Source organism: Anguilla anguilla, chromosome 11, assembly GCF_013347855.1.
Source record: "Anguilla anguilla isolate fAngAng1 chromosome 11, fAngAng1.pri, whole genome shotgun sequence".
NCBI classification, from domain to species: domain Eukaryota; kingdom Metazoa; phylum Chordata; class Actinopteri; order Anguilliformes; family Anguillidae; genus Anguilla; species Anguilla anguilla.
Window position 1 is genome coordinate 23,092,086 of NC_049211.1, and position 15,572 is coordinate 23,107,657.

Consider the following 15,572-nt stretch of genomic DNA (forward strand, 5'->3'; position numbering starts at 1 on the left):
CAAAGAAATGGGGTGCGTGCTGGAAGCATTTTTCTATCTAGGGGGATAGTGCAGTGCAGTTTTTTGAATGACCGAATAAACTGATTTGTTTGAACTCAAAATTGCTCTGTCTCTCCTCCCTCTTCCCTCTCTCTTCCTCCCTCAGTGACAGTCCTCACAGTGAGCCTGGCACCATTGATGAGGCAGACAATGGCACCGGGCCACACACCAGTGATGATGGTGAGTCCAGGCTTCAGCTCGGCGGCACAGGGGAGGTCACATTTCATTATATTCATTAAACAGACTCTCAAATCCAGAAGGACTTGCAGTGCAAGAGAATTGAAGTCTGTTTAACTGAGTAATCTGAGCAACAATGCCTGACGTGGCTAACGACTTTCCCAGACTAGCAATATGCAACATCACTAAAGCACTAAATGTAAGTTTCTAACTTATGACCATAGACATCCATGACAAGCCATAAAAAACCATAAAAATGTAAATTGCACATGCTTCTGCTGCATTGGGTCTTGTGTCATTCCTTTTACGGTTTCAAATTGGAGAGGGGAAAAAGCAGCATGGTCTATTTCTTCTCTGCCATTTTCTTCTCCTCTCGATCTTTGGCTCATGTGGTGACAGGCTCATTTAGTTAAAAGCCCACTGAAACTAGACCTGCATGTATGAAATGGCAACATTTGCATGCACTCCTCTAGTAGATCCCTGAGAATTTTCAATAAAACATTTTACCAACCAAAATGAGCATGGAATGTTCTGAACAATAGAAAATAGTTATTTATTTATTTATTTATCCAATTGTCTATAATCATCTGCCAGATCTGTACTGGTATATAAAGGCATTCAAAAGTAGTTCAAGAGGCATTCAGTATGCTGCAGAATGCAGTTAAATTATATACAGCCCACTTAAAAACAACCAGGCATGTCTAGTATCTTTTTTTGCCCTTTTTCTTCCTAATTTGGAAATCCCAATCATGTTCACACTGTAATGCAGAATTCCACCTCTGTTGTCCATTGGAGAAAGCGCAGACAAGCATTTGCTCTTTTCCAAAGCATGTGATGTCAGCTATTGCCCCTTATCACACCACAGTTTGTGAGGCAGGCTCGCGCAGACGTGACTCGGTGGAAGACTCTTCATCTGCAGCTCAACAGATGAATGTCCCATTGCACAATTGACCGGCAGGTGTCACTGATGCACGATGAGACGCTGTCATCCTCAGCTGACTGAAACCTTCCTATCCCAGGGTGACGCTAGAGCCAGATGTGCATCGCACTGCAGGCGCCAGCCATAGTCAGTAATGGCATGGTCTGGATTTGACCACGACTTACCAAACCGTGGGGCCCATGCATGCTCTAGAGCAGGGGTGCACAAACCTTTTCTGCGATGACCCAGTCACATCAATCAAAAGCTTTTCACAACCCTATACTGATGTCATTTTCATTAATGACAATTCATTGATAATTAATAGTTAAACTGCTGACACTAGCCACATTTTAAATACCTAAAAGCTAGATGAAAGTACAAAGTTACTGAAATCAGCAGGCAATTAATCACAGAAAGCATAGTCAAATTAACAGAATTTAAGCCTTCATCGATGAAGCATAGTATAGGTAAAATGGTCAAAGCTGCCAGACAGAAAACCGTAGGAGGAAACATTTCTTCTCATTAACATTGCAGTCATTGTCACTGAGCCTGTTTGTAATGGGATGTATCAGCCACTTATCCATTTCCCAGTGGGAAATTTTAAACAAATTTCTAATGCTTATATTTCTAAATACCAAATTGTGATGATCAGCTAAAGCTGTTAACGATCTTACATAGTATGAGCAATAAACAAGTTCATTTGCTAGAATCGGTGCTATCTTGTGGAGTGGAGTAGAAATGATGCACCAGTCAACGTTAAAGCAGGCATTTACGTGATCGTATGAAACACACTGTCAATTGCAAACAATAAAAAATGCATTTTATCTTGTTTTATTTTTTCTATTTAGCATTTATTTATTTTGACTATTATTGTAAGCAGTTTGGCAGAGTGCAGTAGGAATTACGTGGGCCGACTCTCTCTCCAATGAAAATGAAAGGCTTCCAGTGAGAGTGTGTTGGGAATGCTGTGTATGGTGTAAATCCGGGATAACTCATAATGATTTCACGACCCAATAAATATCTCCCATAACCAAAACTTGGGTCGCGACCCACAATTTGTGCAACGCTGCTCTAGAGCAGACCCCTACCTAATATCTTTCAATATAATACTATGCTTTTAAGTGTACCTTTTTAATCATTTTTAATACTCATTACTCATTTAATCCGTAAAATACTCAGATTTTACCCATTTCTGTTTACAGTGACTCCCCTAATGTGTTTGGGTATTTAAGTTTTAAGTGTTACTTACACACCTCTGATGAATTTCCTTGTTTTGGAGATGTGTTTCTTTCACTCTGTAAGCAATTTCACCCCTCACTGGAGGTCTCAATAGAATGGATTGGGCTTTGAGGTTGAAATTTCCTGCCCAGAGACCATTCACACATGTACTTAAAACCTTCTCTGATTCTCTCAGGAGACTAATTGGAAACACTGAGGCATGAAAATGTGGGTGTTCAGATAAAGGCCTTTCAGAGGGTGCTGTTTCCAATCAGGGTCTCTCAGAGGGCTAATCAAGGAGCCTTGTATGAAGGCTTGTGCTCACGGATGAAAGCTGCAGTCTAGTCTTGTGTGCCCATATGAAATGTTTCACTGTGGTCTTATCTACTAGTGTACCAGCTTTGGTGTATGAAGCTAATTAGCTGAACCATGGTAAATTGTGGGAACAGAAACCTGCATATACTGTACACTGGCAGTTCCCTGCCACTGTATGTGAAGGCATATGCATATTGCAACACCGTGTTGCAAGCTGCTTAGAATAAGAGTCTGCTAAGCCAGCATGAATGATGAATGTGAATGTACACAGAGGTGGAGCAGATCGAGGCCATTGCCAAGTTCGACTACACTGGACGCACTCCACGGGAGCTGTCCTTCAAGAAGGGGGCATCGCTGCTGCTGTACCTTCGCGCCTCAGAGGACTGGTGGGAGGGGCGGCACAACGGTGTGGACGGGCTGATACCTCACCAGTACATTGTGGTCCAAGACTTGTGAGCTCACGCCTTTTCGCTCTTATTAAGCTTTACTTTTTCCACCAAGCTGAGTTGACTATCAGTTCCAATTCAATTCCATCAGTTCACAAATAGGAAATTCCTGACAGAATGTTTTGGCATTATGGCCACTATTCAGTTGTGTGAACTGAATTTCAATTAATTTCCTGAATTGATTGTATTGAACTGAAATTTCCCACTGCTATGCTGAAACTGAGAACTGTATTGAGGGGACCTGTGCCAAGACATAGCAAGGATGGGTAAATAATGATTAAATTATTTGGGCGATCTAGTGGTTTACAGAGCTACATTTCACTTAGCTATTATAGTGTGGACCAGTGGCCCATGCTCTGGCTTCCAGACCATAATGGTATATTTTCTCAGTGTGATGCTGCGATGTTTTCTTTTTAATGTTGAGGAACATATATTCCCTCACCTACACTGGCAAAACGTTAGGATTCCCTAACTATGTGGAATTACTCTTTCATAATGACTCTGGCAAAAGAATATAAATATTGTTTAAGGTAATTCATTTTAAATAAATGCATTCTGAAACTAAGGACGACAGCCAAGGGTAAACCTTAGCTAAGGTTTACCCTGCCATCCATCTGCTCCTGTCTACTGCTGCTATCGGTCATTTATCATGGTAAAGCCAGAATAATTATCTGCTAATTGAAATACATGCTTGTCTTTGCCTAATTTGAAACCAATTGATTGACATTGCGCAGGGTCTTTTGAAAGCCAACAAAAATGGCTTTGTGTGTCCTTTTTAATTAATCCTGACAGAACAGAAGATCAGATTCAAGCCATGACAACATTTGTTGTTGTTTACTTATTATGAAGTCCAAATTAATAATAATTTAGTATTATTGTTATCCTTCATGTCACAGTCAGCAGTGACTCCATGTCATCTTCACTTAAAGAGAAAGATTACAGTTATTCCTACTATGAGGCTTCCCTGAGCCTCCAATTACAGTTTAACTGTTTTTCTGTTATTGTTTATTTGGAATATAACACAGGAACATTTTGCTTCTTGTTGTATTGTCTGCAGAGTTCGATCTTTACTTAAAGCTCTCCAGTTGAATGAATATCTACATTTTTATACAGCACAAATATCTATAATACTGTCCATAATATTCCAAAAAAGTGGTAGAATTATCTGGGTTCTGAAGGATAATACATCTCAGGCTAATTTCTTTGTTTATTACTGTTTTAGACATGAAACAATCGATGTGCAAGCTAGAGTGCCATGTGATTTCCGCTCACTAACCAGACACACATTACACACCTCTCTTTTTTCTGCCTCTCTCCTTTCCCCCCTCCATCCTGGGCTGCTCCCACAGGGATGATGCTTTCTCAGACAGTCTCAGTCAGAAGGCAGACAGCGAGGCTAGCAGTGGGCCCCTCCTCGATGACAAGTCCTCATCTAAAAATGACATCCAGTCCCCCTGTGAGCCCCCGCTCGACTACAGCTTCGGAGGGGTCCTGGGACGGTGGGCTACCATCACAATCCAATTTCTCTTTGCCATTAATGCTTCTGAGAGTTTATCGATTTTTCACTGATTACTCTGATACAATAGAATAAGACAAGGTCTGTTTGTGTACTGTGTTTGTGAAAACACTCTTTGAAATCAGTTTTCACAGAGTAGTGGATTATAAAGATCCAAATCCTTCCTGGAAAGCAGTTTGAAATTATTCCTCATTTGAGCTTGAAAAATATCTGGAAGTGAAGTGCGACAATACCTCTTTCTAGCAATGTGCTACATGCATGTGAAATCAACCTTCAAACAAAGGTGCATTCTGAAACCATTGCCACAGAGATGTTCTCTTTCTCCCTCATTCTGAGTGAGCTAATCCAAAATTTAATAGTCCTTTCTTTTTTAGTAACATTTTACTCATTCCTAAATGAAAAGGCGTGACTTATGGTGAAGCTAAAAATGCAACATTCTTGCTGCTGCTGATGACAGTGTGACAGGTGTTGATGCCCTTCGTGATCGCTGGGTCCCTTCGCCCCGTCTTTGTAGGATGAGGTTACAGTCTGACGGAGCTGTGATCCCCCGCTGCCGCGGTGGCGATGCCGACACCCACAGCCCCTCCAGGGGGTTGGATACGCCCCCGCGGGCAGCGGCATGCCCCGGCAGCCCGCGCAAGATGGCTGTCAGCAGGGGGCGCCTGGAGAGTCCCGAGAAGCGGCGCCTGGCCATGTTCGGCAGCGCGGGCAACGTGAATTACCCCGAGAGGAAGGCCTACCCCGAGGGCCACCCCCTGAGGCCTGCCCCCTGCGCCACCCGCCACAGCAGCCTGGGTGATCACAAGTCCCTGGAAGCAGAGGCGCTCGCTGAGGTAGCCTCGCTTCTCAGGGCCATGTGTGTGTAGTGCTGTGGGCGTCATCGTGTTTACAGTGATGTGACTGATTGTCATCCTTGCCCAGCTTATGGGCATGTGCCTTGCTAATGAACCATCATCATCAGTCTTTCTGTGGATAAGTCAGTCAGCAGCACTCTGGAGGCTGCTACTGAAGTCAGCGCATCCATTGACTCATGATACAGCACTGGCTAAAACATGCTAGAACCATATTTCAGTAATCAAATTAAATCAATTTTATTTGTATGGTGCTTTTTACAGAAAACTGTCACAATGATTCAGAGTTGCAGAAAAAGAGCAAAAACAGAGCAAAAGCCAGACATGAACCTCCAAATAGCAAGCACAGGAGGCAAAAAAAAAAACTTCCAGTGGGGAGTAAAACCCTCAAACAGTGCCGAGAAAAAACTCCTAGATGGTAAGAAATCTCTGGGGGATCCCAGCTATACAGGGGGAGCCCATCCTCCTCCAGTTGGCCTGGTATAAAGTAGCAGTAGAATAGATGTAACAGAAATGTGATAAGGGATCTATCACAGCAAATAAAATGGGTTAAGTAGGTTACGGGTGAGGTAATAAACTAATTGAAATAGTAGAACTCGAAATTGTATAGTTCAGTATAGTGCAGTTTAGAGTGGCAGGGTGACGCATCTGGAGCTCCAGGCTACGTCAAGGGATTGGCATGAACCACGGGAGGAACAGGGTTGCATTGGTCCGCAACCAAGGAGCGAGAGACAGGACTGGAGGGATCCCGTGAACTCAGGGCAAGGAAACAAGGCTGGATCAGTCTTTGAACTCAGGCCGAGGAAGGGGCTGGACCCCAGGGATAAAGACGGAGAGAAGACAAGGTTAGGCAGTATAAAGATTGTCAACACAATGAGTAAATGTAGTCTCTTTGCCAAAAAACTAGAACAAACACTTGGATAGAAGCTCCATCCAGCTAATACACAATCCTTGGTCACCAGTGTATAACCTATGATGACTACAGCAGCAACTACTGAGAGTCCTACTGGAGCCCCAACCCAATTTCGATTTATATTTTGGTCTTGCAGGGCTAACTCAGACCATATATTTGTGGATTAGGCTGAACTTCTTTAATTGCTCTGTGCCTTAGCCCACAACAATGCCCTGGGCTAGGCTAATAAGCAAACATCTGGTCCTGCTGGCTTGTTACTACATATCAGAAAGGAACTGCCCTTTCAAGAATCAGGACTATCACAATACCAGTATTCTAACAATGCGTTTAGCATTATATGTCTTCCATCCGTTCAAATATAGTCAAATACAGTTGTATTTCTCTGCTCTGAAAGAGGCGGCATCGCACAGTGTGAGATTATGAGTGTGATTATGTGTCATGCATAATTGGATAATATTTTGAAGATGTGTCTACTGGCTGGAAGTGCATTTTCATGCATTCCATCTCACGCTGTAATAATGAAGTGGGTGTCAGCCCAGAATGAATTGCGCCGGTTTTTAATAATGGCCAGGTCGGGCAACATCCTTGGTTAATGGAAAACAAATTTGCCCATGCGATGAGCACAGCTCGTGATAGCATGGAATTATAATCTCAGAGCTAATTAGAATATTCTCCGTTCTGCAGCGTTTCCGGCCAAGATGTGTTTTGTAGCGAAGCTAAGAGCCTGGGAAAACCGGGGCGGGGGGGCCTAGCAGCCTATTTCTAATCGCTAATTACTTTGTGTGTTCTTTGTCCGTCACTGATTAATTAGGTATTTAGATGTGAGGTGTTCTGAGGGAGTCTCGTTAAAAAGCCATATTTCTGAGAGCCCGATGTCCGTTGTCCCTGGCTTTAAGAGTGATTGGGACAGCCTTGCAGGAAGGAACTTGCGGAAACCCAGGAATGAACGGACAGGATGCGGCGAGTGTGTCTAAAATGACTCAAAGCAATACAGAGCCGAGTACCATCTCTAAATTGCCTAAATGTCAGGGATTTTTACTGACCTCAGGAGAGAGGCTAACATTTTATTGAATTATTTGTGGCGGATTGAAACTTTCTGTCAGACCAGTGGTCAGACTGCCATTGTCTTTGCCATAACGACTTCATATTGTTGTTTTCTTTTATTTCATTTATCCAGTTTGACCAGTGAGTAGTTTGTATGAATATCTTATGCCTTTCCAAACCATGTATTCCTGTGAAGTGTCTGGAAAGATTTGTTTAAGTGCATATGCCGCCATGTAACTGATTGTCCAGTAAGGAGGGATGTTGGCCTAACCCTCCCCTTCCGCTCCCTTACAGGACATTGAGAAGACCATGAGCACGGCGCTGCACGAGCTGCGGGAGCTGGAGAGGCAGAACACGGCCAAGCAGGCGCCCGACGTGGTGCTGGACACGCTGGAGCCGCTCAAGCACCCGCCCGGCTCCCAGCCGGCCAGCCCACTGCACACCATCGTGATCCGCGACCCAGATGCCGCAGCGCGCCGAGGCGGCGCCGGCTCCGCCCCCGAGACCATGAGCACCTTCAAGCCGGTCCTTTCGGCCCGCCTGGCCGGCGCCCAGCTGAGGCCCCCTCCCGCCAGGCCGGCCCGGCCCGCGCCCGCGCAGCTCCGGTCCAGCAGCTCCAGCTCGTCCGGCGTGGGCAGCCCAGCCGTAACCCCCACCGAGAAGCTCTTCCCCAGCAAGCTCTCCCCCGACATGTAGCCCCTGTACCCATCGCCCCACCGCTGCACCACTCTTAGTCCCCTCTGTCCTGAACCCTGTCCAGTCGCTGGGGCTCAGGGCTTGAGCCCTTACATGTAGTCTAGATATATTTAGCCTTACTTAAGATTTGACTTGAATTCATAACCGTGGCGACCAGCCCAGGAGAAGGTCAGTTGCCAGTAGGAGTACTGTAGCACAAAATTCCTGGCGCAAAACCACTGAGAGACACTGGAATTGAAGAAACGTGAAAAGAACAGAAAGACAATTTACTTAGTTCTTGTAATTTGTTTCTTTTACCTCATAAAAAAATGACAGCATAAGATTTGTCTGTAGCTGGCATCCTACTGGGATGAATGAACTGTAGATCTGAAGTCCTGCAGTACAGCCAGTATTCATTTCTACCCAGCACTGGTCAGCCACTTGACTGGACCGCGTTATCTCAGACTCCAGCAGCGGTCTGTTTGCAGAATGACCGTGGGCTATGCGCTGTCCTGTCGTTATGTTACCGGATGGCACATTCAGTTTGGCGGCTGTCCCTCTAATGCTGCGAGCAATTATAACTTGCAGCTTTAGGCTTGCAAAAAGATGCAGTGTGCTTACTTGAAGTGATATTTCTTCTGTCTATAGTATAAGGAATATACTGCGGAATTACAATATAACAAACAGAACATGGTGTATCGAACATGCAGACTGTAGTATGAATCTGAAATAAATGTACAAACTAATAATAAGGAAAATGTGTTGTACTTGTAGTTTAATGTGTATATTATTGATAGTCCTAACATTCTTCTAATCTTGTACAGTCCAAGACTTAACAGGCAAAAAATGAGAGCGAAATATGTTTAAAATCCAATCCATTAAAACATGCAAAAAAAAGAAACGTAAACCCAATATATGTGTTATTATGTCTTCATTTCTGTTGTGCTCATTTTGCATGAAGTATACACCATACATTTCTGCGTTTTTTTTTTTTGGGTAATTCCATAAATTCACTTGTGCTGCACTGAATAGTTGTCTTTGCCAAGTGGTGGCATTAGGCAGGGTAAGGCAATTTACACAGGCAATTACTGGCAACTGGTTCATTGACCTATTCCTGGTGGCAGCCCTGGAATATTTGTAGCACATTAAAGGTCCAGGAAACTGAAATCTGTGAATTCTTTGCTGATGTGTTTTAATACTTTTTTTGCATTCACAAATGGCCCTGAAATATTTCAAAATTATTCTTGCGAATAGAAAAGCCTGTTCTGAGATTGCCTTGATTTCCCCTTTGGCTAAATGCAGAGTTCAGCAGGGTGCAATGTACATCTCTAAAACCTCCAGACCAGTGAAATTCTTTTTATTTGTATGATGCTCGCGGCTCTTTTGTGCAAGCAAGCTAAGTTGGAAATACCTCAGCGTCTTCTCTGAATGCAGAACACTAATATGCTTTTTTCTTTTCCAAAAAATGAAGAGACCCGCAAGAAATGGGTTTCATTCCTGGAGGTCCGCGGGCAAAGCAATACTGCACTCGTACAGTTTATATTTGTAGTGCCCATTTTCGTGAGGAAGACTTCACCAACTATCTACAATAACAATGTAGCTTTGCTAAAAAAAAAAAGCTAGCGCTGGTCCATGATGCAGTGCCTTCTCTCCCTTCACCTCCCTCCCAACTGTTGCTGTCCAGGTTGCCGCAGAGCTGACACCTGATGGATCGGTAAGTCGGCATACCGTTAGCTAACAATACATAAATAGATTTCAAGCTGTGTGAATTCAAAGCCTTTCTTTATTCAGGTGTAATGTCCAGAGTTTGAGATTGCTGTCGAGTCTAATATTAGTGCACAGTAGGTCAGTGTTGGAACATTGTTACAGTACACACTGCAGGTTTGATCTGCAGGTTTAACTATACAATGGAAAAGCCTAGCTGATGTTGCTTTCTTTCGTGTTGTCCGGAAGTCCAAATATATGACACTGGACAGCCTGCTGTAACCTAGCGATGAGAAATGGGTGAACATAAGATATGTCTTACGGATATTAATATTAATGAGCGCGTGATTCATGCCCACCCTATCGTTATCTGCTGAAGAGGTCACAATAAAATAATAGTATTTATTACAAACGGTTATAATTTGGTTAAAAATTTGAAAGAAATATTAAGAAGACAATCAGTTCACTTCTGGGGGATATGACCACAATTTGAATCCAGTTTCCTGGACCTTTACAATTTCCACGTGTTTTCCCACATAAATCCTCTCCAGGTGGCATTGTTTGGGACACATCCAGCTGATCATTGTTACTCTCTAATCACAGGTGATGATCTTCGCTACCTAGCTACTCTGGTGTGTAAGTTTATCCTTCTTCTGTGTTTGTTAGCTTTAGCCAGCCAGATTATGAATTTGTGTCACTGCAATTCATCCATAGTCTGTGTTCCAGGAGAATGTAAATCCTATATTTTTTATTTTTTCTCTTTATTTTGATGCCACTTTTACTGCATTTTGCTTACGCAATACGCTTCTCAACCTTTCCTAAAATTGCTTAACATAGCAACAGTAACCCTGGAGGATCTGGCATGATGAATAGGTCCAGAGAGATTGTTTCCTTCCAATCCAATTCCTTCAAAATTATTACTAATAATATTAGTATGTTAGAATGCTCATTAGTTAGTGTCAGTTCAAACTGGTTAAATGGTTAAATTATGCAAGGATTCACACAAAAATGTTTTGAATTTGAAGTTTGCCTCAAACTGATTAAATTTCTTAATACCTATTAAACTTTGTTTTATTCACATTTCATTCATGTTTAAATTTTGTGTTTGTATGTATGTATATATATATATGTATGAACTACAACATGTCACAGATACACAAAAATATATGTCACAAAAGGCTGGTGAGTGGAGAAACATAACGAATGCAGATGCTTCCATACAGGTGTAGTGTACTGCATGATACAGTTAAGCAGTTGACAATCTTTCATGCTCTGTGGCATGTACAAAAATGCTGAGCAGGCCCAGTTGACCTTGATTTTGGATCAACGTGGCAAGAGGAATATTGTAATTGGCACAGTAAATTGATGGGCCTACAAGTTGTGGAAAAACAATATATACATTTAGAGAATGTAAGAATGAATTCAGTTTCAGTTTCCATGTTCATTTTTAATCTAATATTTGTAAAGTCAGCAAGGCCTACCCAGTTTCAAGTTTTATGCTTGCTCTTATGAATTGACATTAATGTAATTTGGAATTCACCCCAAGTCAACTGCAATTACTTACTTCTATCTCTTGCTTTTACAAGTGTGAGCATTTACTTAATGTGAACAGAGTAAATGTTCTCGCTTGCTTCCTGCTTAAAATGTCATATTTGCACGTGAATACTTTCTTAATTCTTTTAGCTTATGTCATTTCAAAAGCAATGATTTAAATGGCATTTGTTTACACTCTTAATGGGAGCTATTTTAGTGATGGCTGTAGTGCAGACATGCACCGGCCCATCCTTAGCCAACTGAATAAATTTCGCCTGCACCTGATTTTGGTCTACGATGAAGGGGGTTTGCATGATTGTGGGTTAGTTGTCACAACAGAAGGCATGAGATCTTCTGTATTTAAAAAACATATCCAAAACTCTACAACATGCATTTGTTAAATTAATATACTGTATATGTTGGCTTACAGTAGAACTTGTAAGATGAAGATACAATAAAGATATAAGCCTTATATAACTTTAATTTGAAATGAATTCATATTAAATGCATTTATATGAGAAAGCAGGGTGGGATTAGGGTATTAGAGAGAGCCCAGACTTAAGTTACCAACCAAACATTTTGCAATAATACAGTAATCTTGTAATCCATCGCGATAGTGTCTCAATTGCTGCCACTTTTTGTCTTACCTGTAAATTTTATGATTCATAAATGTATTTTCTGTACAATACAATTTGTAAGGATCTATTCTTTTTGCATAAGCATATATTCTAGCATGTATTCATACCATTTTGCCACTTTCATTTAAAGCATATTAGGCAGAATTAAGCTATGCTTTCTCAAACAAACAGGGAAAATTAAATGTTAATTCCGTAATATCTACATGTTTAGCATGTGGTATTTATAGATCATAATATGTTAAATATTTAAAACTTTGGTAATGTGCCTGAATCATGCATGGTATTTTTGAAAATCTTGAATGCCATGTGTGGACATTGCCCTCCATAACGTTTGGGACTAAGACATATTTCTGTTTGATCTGGCTATGTACTCTACAAGTTTAGATCTGTAATCAAACACCGCATGGGATTAAAGAGCAGATTCTCTGCTTTCTATGAAAGGGTATTTTATACATTTTGAGGTTTAGTCACTTATATTTAGTCACTCATATCCACCACACTGATGTCTAGTGATGACAAATGACAAAGATGGAGGAAGCAGAACATAAGGCTATTCTACCATCTGGTGGCGAACATTGGTATTGCATCTTTATGATGATCTGAGCAAGGTGCCAGTAAAATCAACTTTTTTTAAAAAACTATAATTACTATAATTGTTTACTATTAAAATTACTGTTATTATTTCTATCATTAACTACACCAATGCGGGTAAGTTTTACTTTTTTGTGATGATATTAATTATAAACTGAATTGGAGTACACTGTTTATGGCTATCATCAATGGAGTGTAATTATTTACCATAATATTTCACATATTTTGGCTGTTCACTGCACACATTCCCATTACTTTATATTTGCACCTGAGTGCAAAAACTAAAGCAACTATCATGTGAAAATAAGGCCTATACTGGGTCCTGCTTGGGTGGCTAACTGAATTAAAAATTAAATGAGTAAATTAATAATTAAATTAGTAATTAAATGAGCTCCCTTGATTTGGCTCTCTACTGGACACACAATTTGAGATTTGTAATCAAGCCATTCTCGTGTGGTTAAAGTACAGATTCATAGCTTTTATTAAGGGTATTTTATACATTTTGGTTTAAACTCTGGTTTAAAGCACATTTCGTACATAGTCTTGTGTCAACTTGTGTACCATAATGCTTCACGAGTGTGTTTTGATTAATCAGCTGTGTTTACTTTACTGCAAGTATTAGTGAGCCATCAGTATCTAGTCTTGATTCTAGACTTTTTATTGCCTCTGGAGTCATTGGTGTTATTGGTGTTTGTCATGATCAGAGGATCAGAGTTACGCCCATGGAAGTCAAGGAAACAAACCATTATCAAGCTGAGAAATAAAAAATAAAAAACTGTTAGGCATAGGCCAAACATTAGGCTTACCAAAATCAACATTTTGAAACATTATTATGAAAAAAGAGAGCGCGCTTGTGAGCTCAATAATTGTTAAAGGCCTGGTAGGCCAAGGAAGAGCTCTGAAGGAGACTTCTCACCACCTTCTCACCATGGATTATTACCATAATGACAGAAAACCCACAGACACCTGTCCAACAGATCAGAAACACACTTCCGCAGGTAGGCATTGATGTGTCATTGACAACTGTCTGCAGAAGAGTTCACGTACAGAACTGCAGAGGCTACACTGCAAGATGAAAACAAGTATTTAGCTGCAATAACAAGATGATACAGGTTACAATTTGCCAAGAAGAACCGAAAAGAGCCTTCAGAGTTCTGGGAAAAGGTGTTGTGGACAGATGAGACCAAGATTGACTTGTATCACTGTGATGGCAAGTGTGACGGCCGAAATGAACTGCCCAAGGTCGAAGACGCCCCTCTCATCTGTGAAACATTATGGTGGGGGGGTTATGGTTTGGGCATGTATGGCTGCCACTGGCTCACTTTACTTCATTGGAGATGTAATTGTTGATAGCAGCAGCTTGAATTAATTCTGAAGTATACAGATGCATCTTATCAGGGTTGCGTTGGTGGCTCAGTGGTAGAGCTCCCGCCTGCCATGCCGGCGGCCCGGGTTCCCAGCCAATGCCCCAAACCCAGTCACTGGGGATGTGCAAGCCAGTGCCTCCCTAGTGCCGGTCCCAAGCCCGGATAAAATGGGGAGGGTTGCGTCAGGATGATCCGCCGTGGCGACCCCTAACTGGAACAGCCGAAAGAAGAAGAAAAAGAAAAAGACAGATGCATCTTATCTGCTCAAGTTCAAGCAAATGCCTCAAATCATTGGACGGCTGCTTCATTCTACAAAAAGACTGATCTCAAACCAAGAACTGGACAAATCATGACATTGTCATTCACCCAATTAAACATATGCTGAAGAGAAAATTTTAGGCTAACAACCCCCAAAACAAGCAGGAGCTGAAGATGGCTGCAGGAGCTGAAGATAGTACAGACCAGGCAGAGCATCACCAGAGGAGACACTCCACCTGGTGATGTCTATGGGTCACAGACTTCCAGCAGTCACTGCATGCAAAAGATATGCAACAAAGTACTAAGCGTGACTACTTTCATTTGTGCCACATAATATGTTGCATTATTACATTATCTTGCCCTGAAATAGGGGGCTATGTATAAAATGTGCTGCAATTCCACATGGTGAAACCAAAAGGCCTTCATGTGAGGTCTGAAAAAGAGTTTCATGTATGCTATATGCTGGAAGTATGTGATTTTAATTATGCATTGCCCAGGAATTGACTTTGTGTCTGTTTGCTCTGAAAGTAGATTCTTAGCCAGTGAGCCAGCCATTGACAGGTATGAGACAGTGAAAATTATATAAGCAACTGAAGTAACAGTCTAGTTTGGGCATGAGCTCCCAGATTCAGACTTGGGGCCAGACTGAGGAATTGCTGTTGTCATGCCTATACTGTAAGGCAGGGACAGACTGCTGGTTCTGCTGTTTGGTTTTTTCCAAAATTGTTGCTCAGTTGGGGAAACATTCTATGTGACATTGTCACTGAATGAGGAAAGATTTAATTGAGATCTGCCATCCATCCTGCTTATGAATGTAAGCTTTGTTTGTTTTCTCAGTCATTTGTTATCATGTGTTTCCACCTTAACCCCCCTCCCCCCCCCCCGCCCCCCCCCCCCCCACACACACACACACTCCGTGGCAGCAATAACAACACCAAATTGCATGTCGTGTTAAGCCTCCAGTCTCTGTTTTCTTTTTTCTTGCTGTTGTCTGTCACCTCTGGGTTATTCACCTACAATAAATTGAGAAGTAATCCTCAAACAGCTTTTCTTTCCAAGTTGCACCAGAGTGAATCAAAACAAAACACTTACAGCAGTCCTACAGCAGTTTCAAGCATAATGCTCCCAAAAAGATAAATTGACTGACTTTAACAAACCAGGATAAGAGAATATTTCTTCTGTTGCTCTGAATTTTATATTGATGGAAATATTCATTTATCTCTCTATATCCAGTAGCTGCTCTCTTTCAGAGCCTACAGCAGAATCCATGATGCACCAGGTGTAAACCTGGATAGCAGCCTGAATGCAGAGAAAATCTATCATTGAATGAATTGTGCACATGCGTGCATGCACGTACATACATTTAAA

At 41.7% G+C, this 15,572-nt stretch overlaps 1 protein-coding gene across 2 annotated transcripts in view; it reads left to right on the forward strand.

Annotated features, from left to right (window-relative positions):
- Positions 1-9,025, forward strand: part of LOC118207983 (SLIT-ROBO Rho GTPase-activating protein 3-like) — a 78,567-nt gene extending 69,542 nt beyond the window's left edge. For both annotated transcript variants that reach the window (XM_035382216.1, XM_035382219.1), the window contains exons 19-23: positions 146-219; positions 2,940-3,120; positions 4,464-4,613; positions 5,145-5,463; positions 7,733-9,025. In XM_035382216.1, the coding sequence (XP_035238107.1) occupies positions 146-219; positions 2,940-3,120; positions 4,464-4,613; positions 5,145-5,463; positions 7,733-8,134 (1,126 nt within the window). In that variant the 3' untranslated portion in view covers positions 8,135-9,025. The remainder of the gene's footprint in view (positions 1-145; positions 220-2,939; positions 3,121-4,463; positions 4,614-5,144; positions 5,464-7,732) is intronic.
- The last annotated feature ends 6,547 nt before the right edge of the window (positions 9,026-15,572 follow it).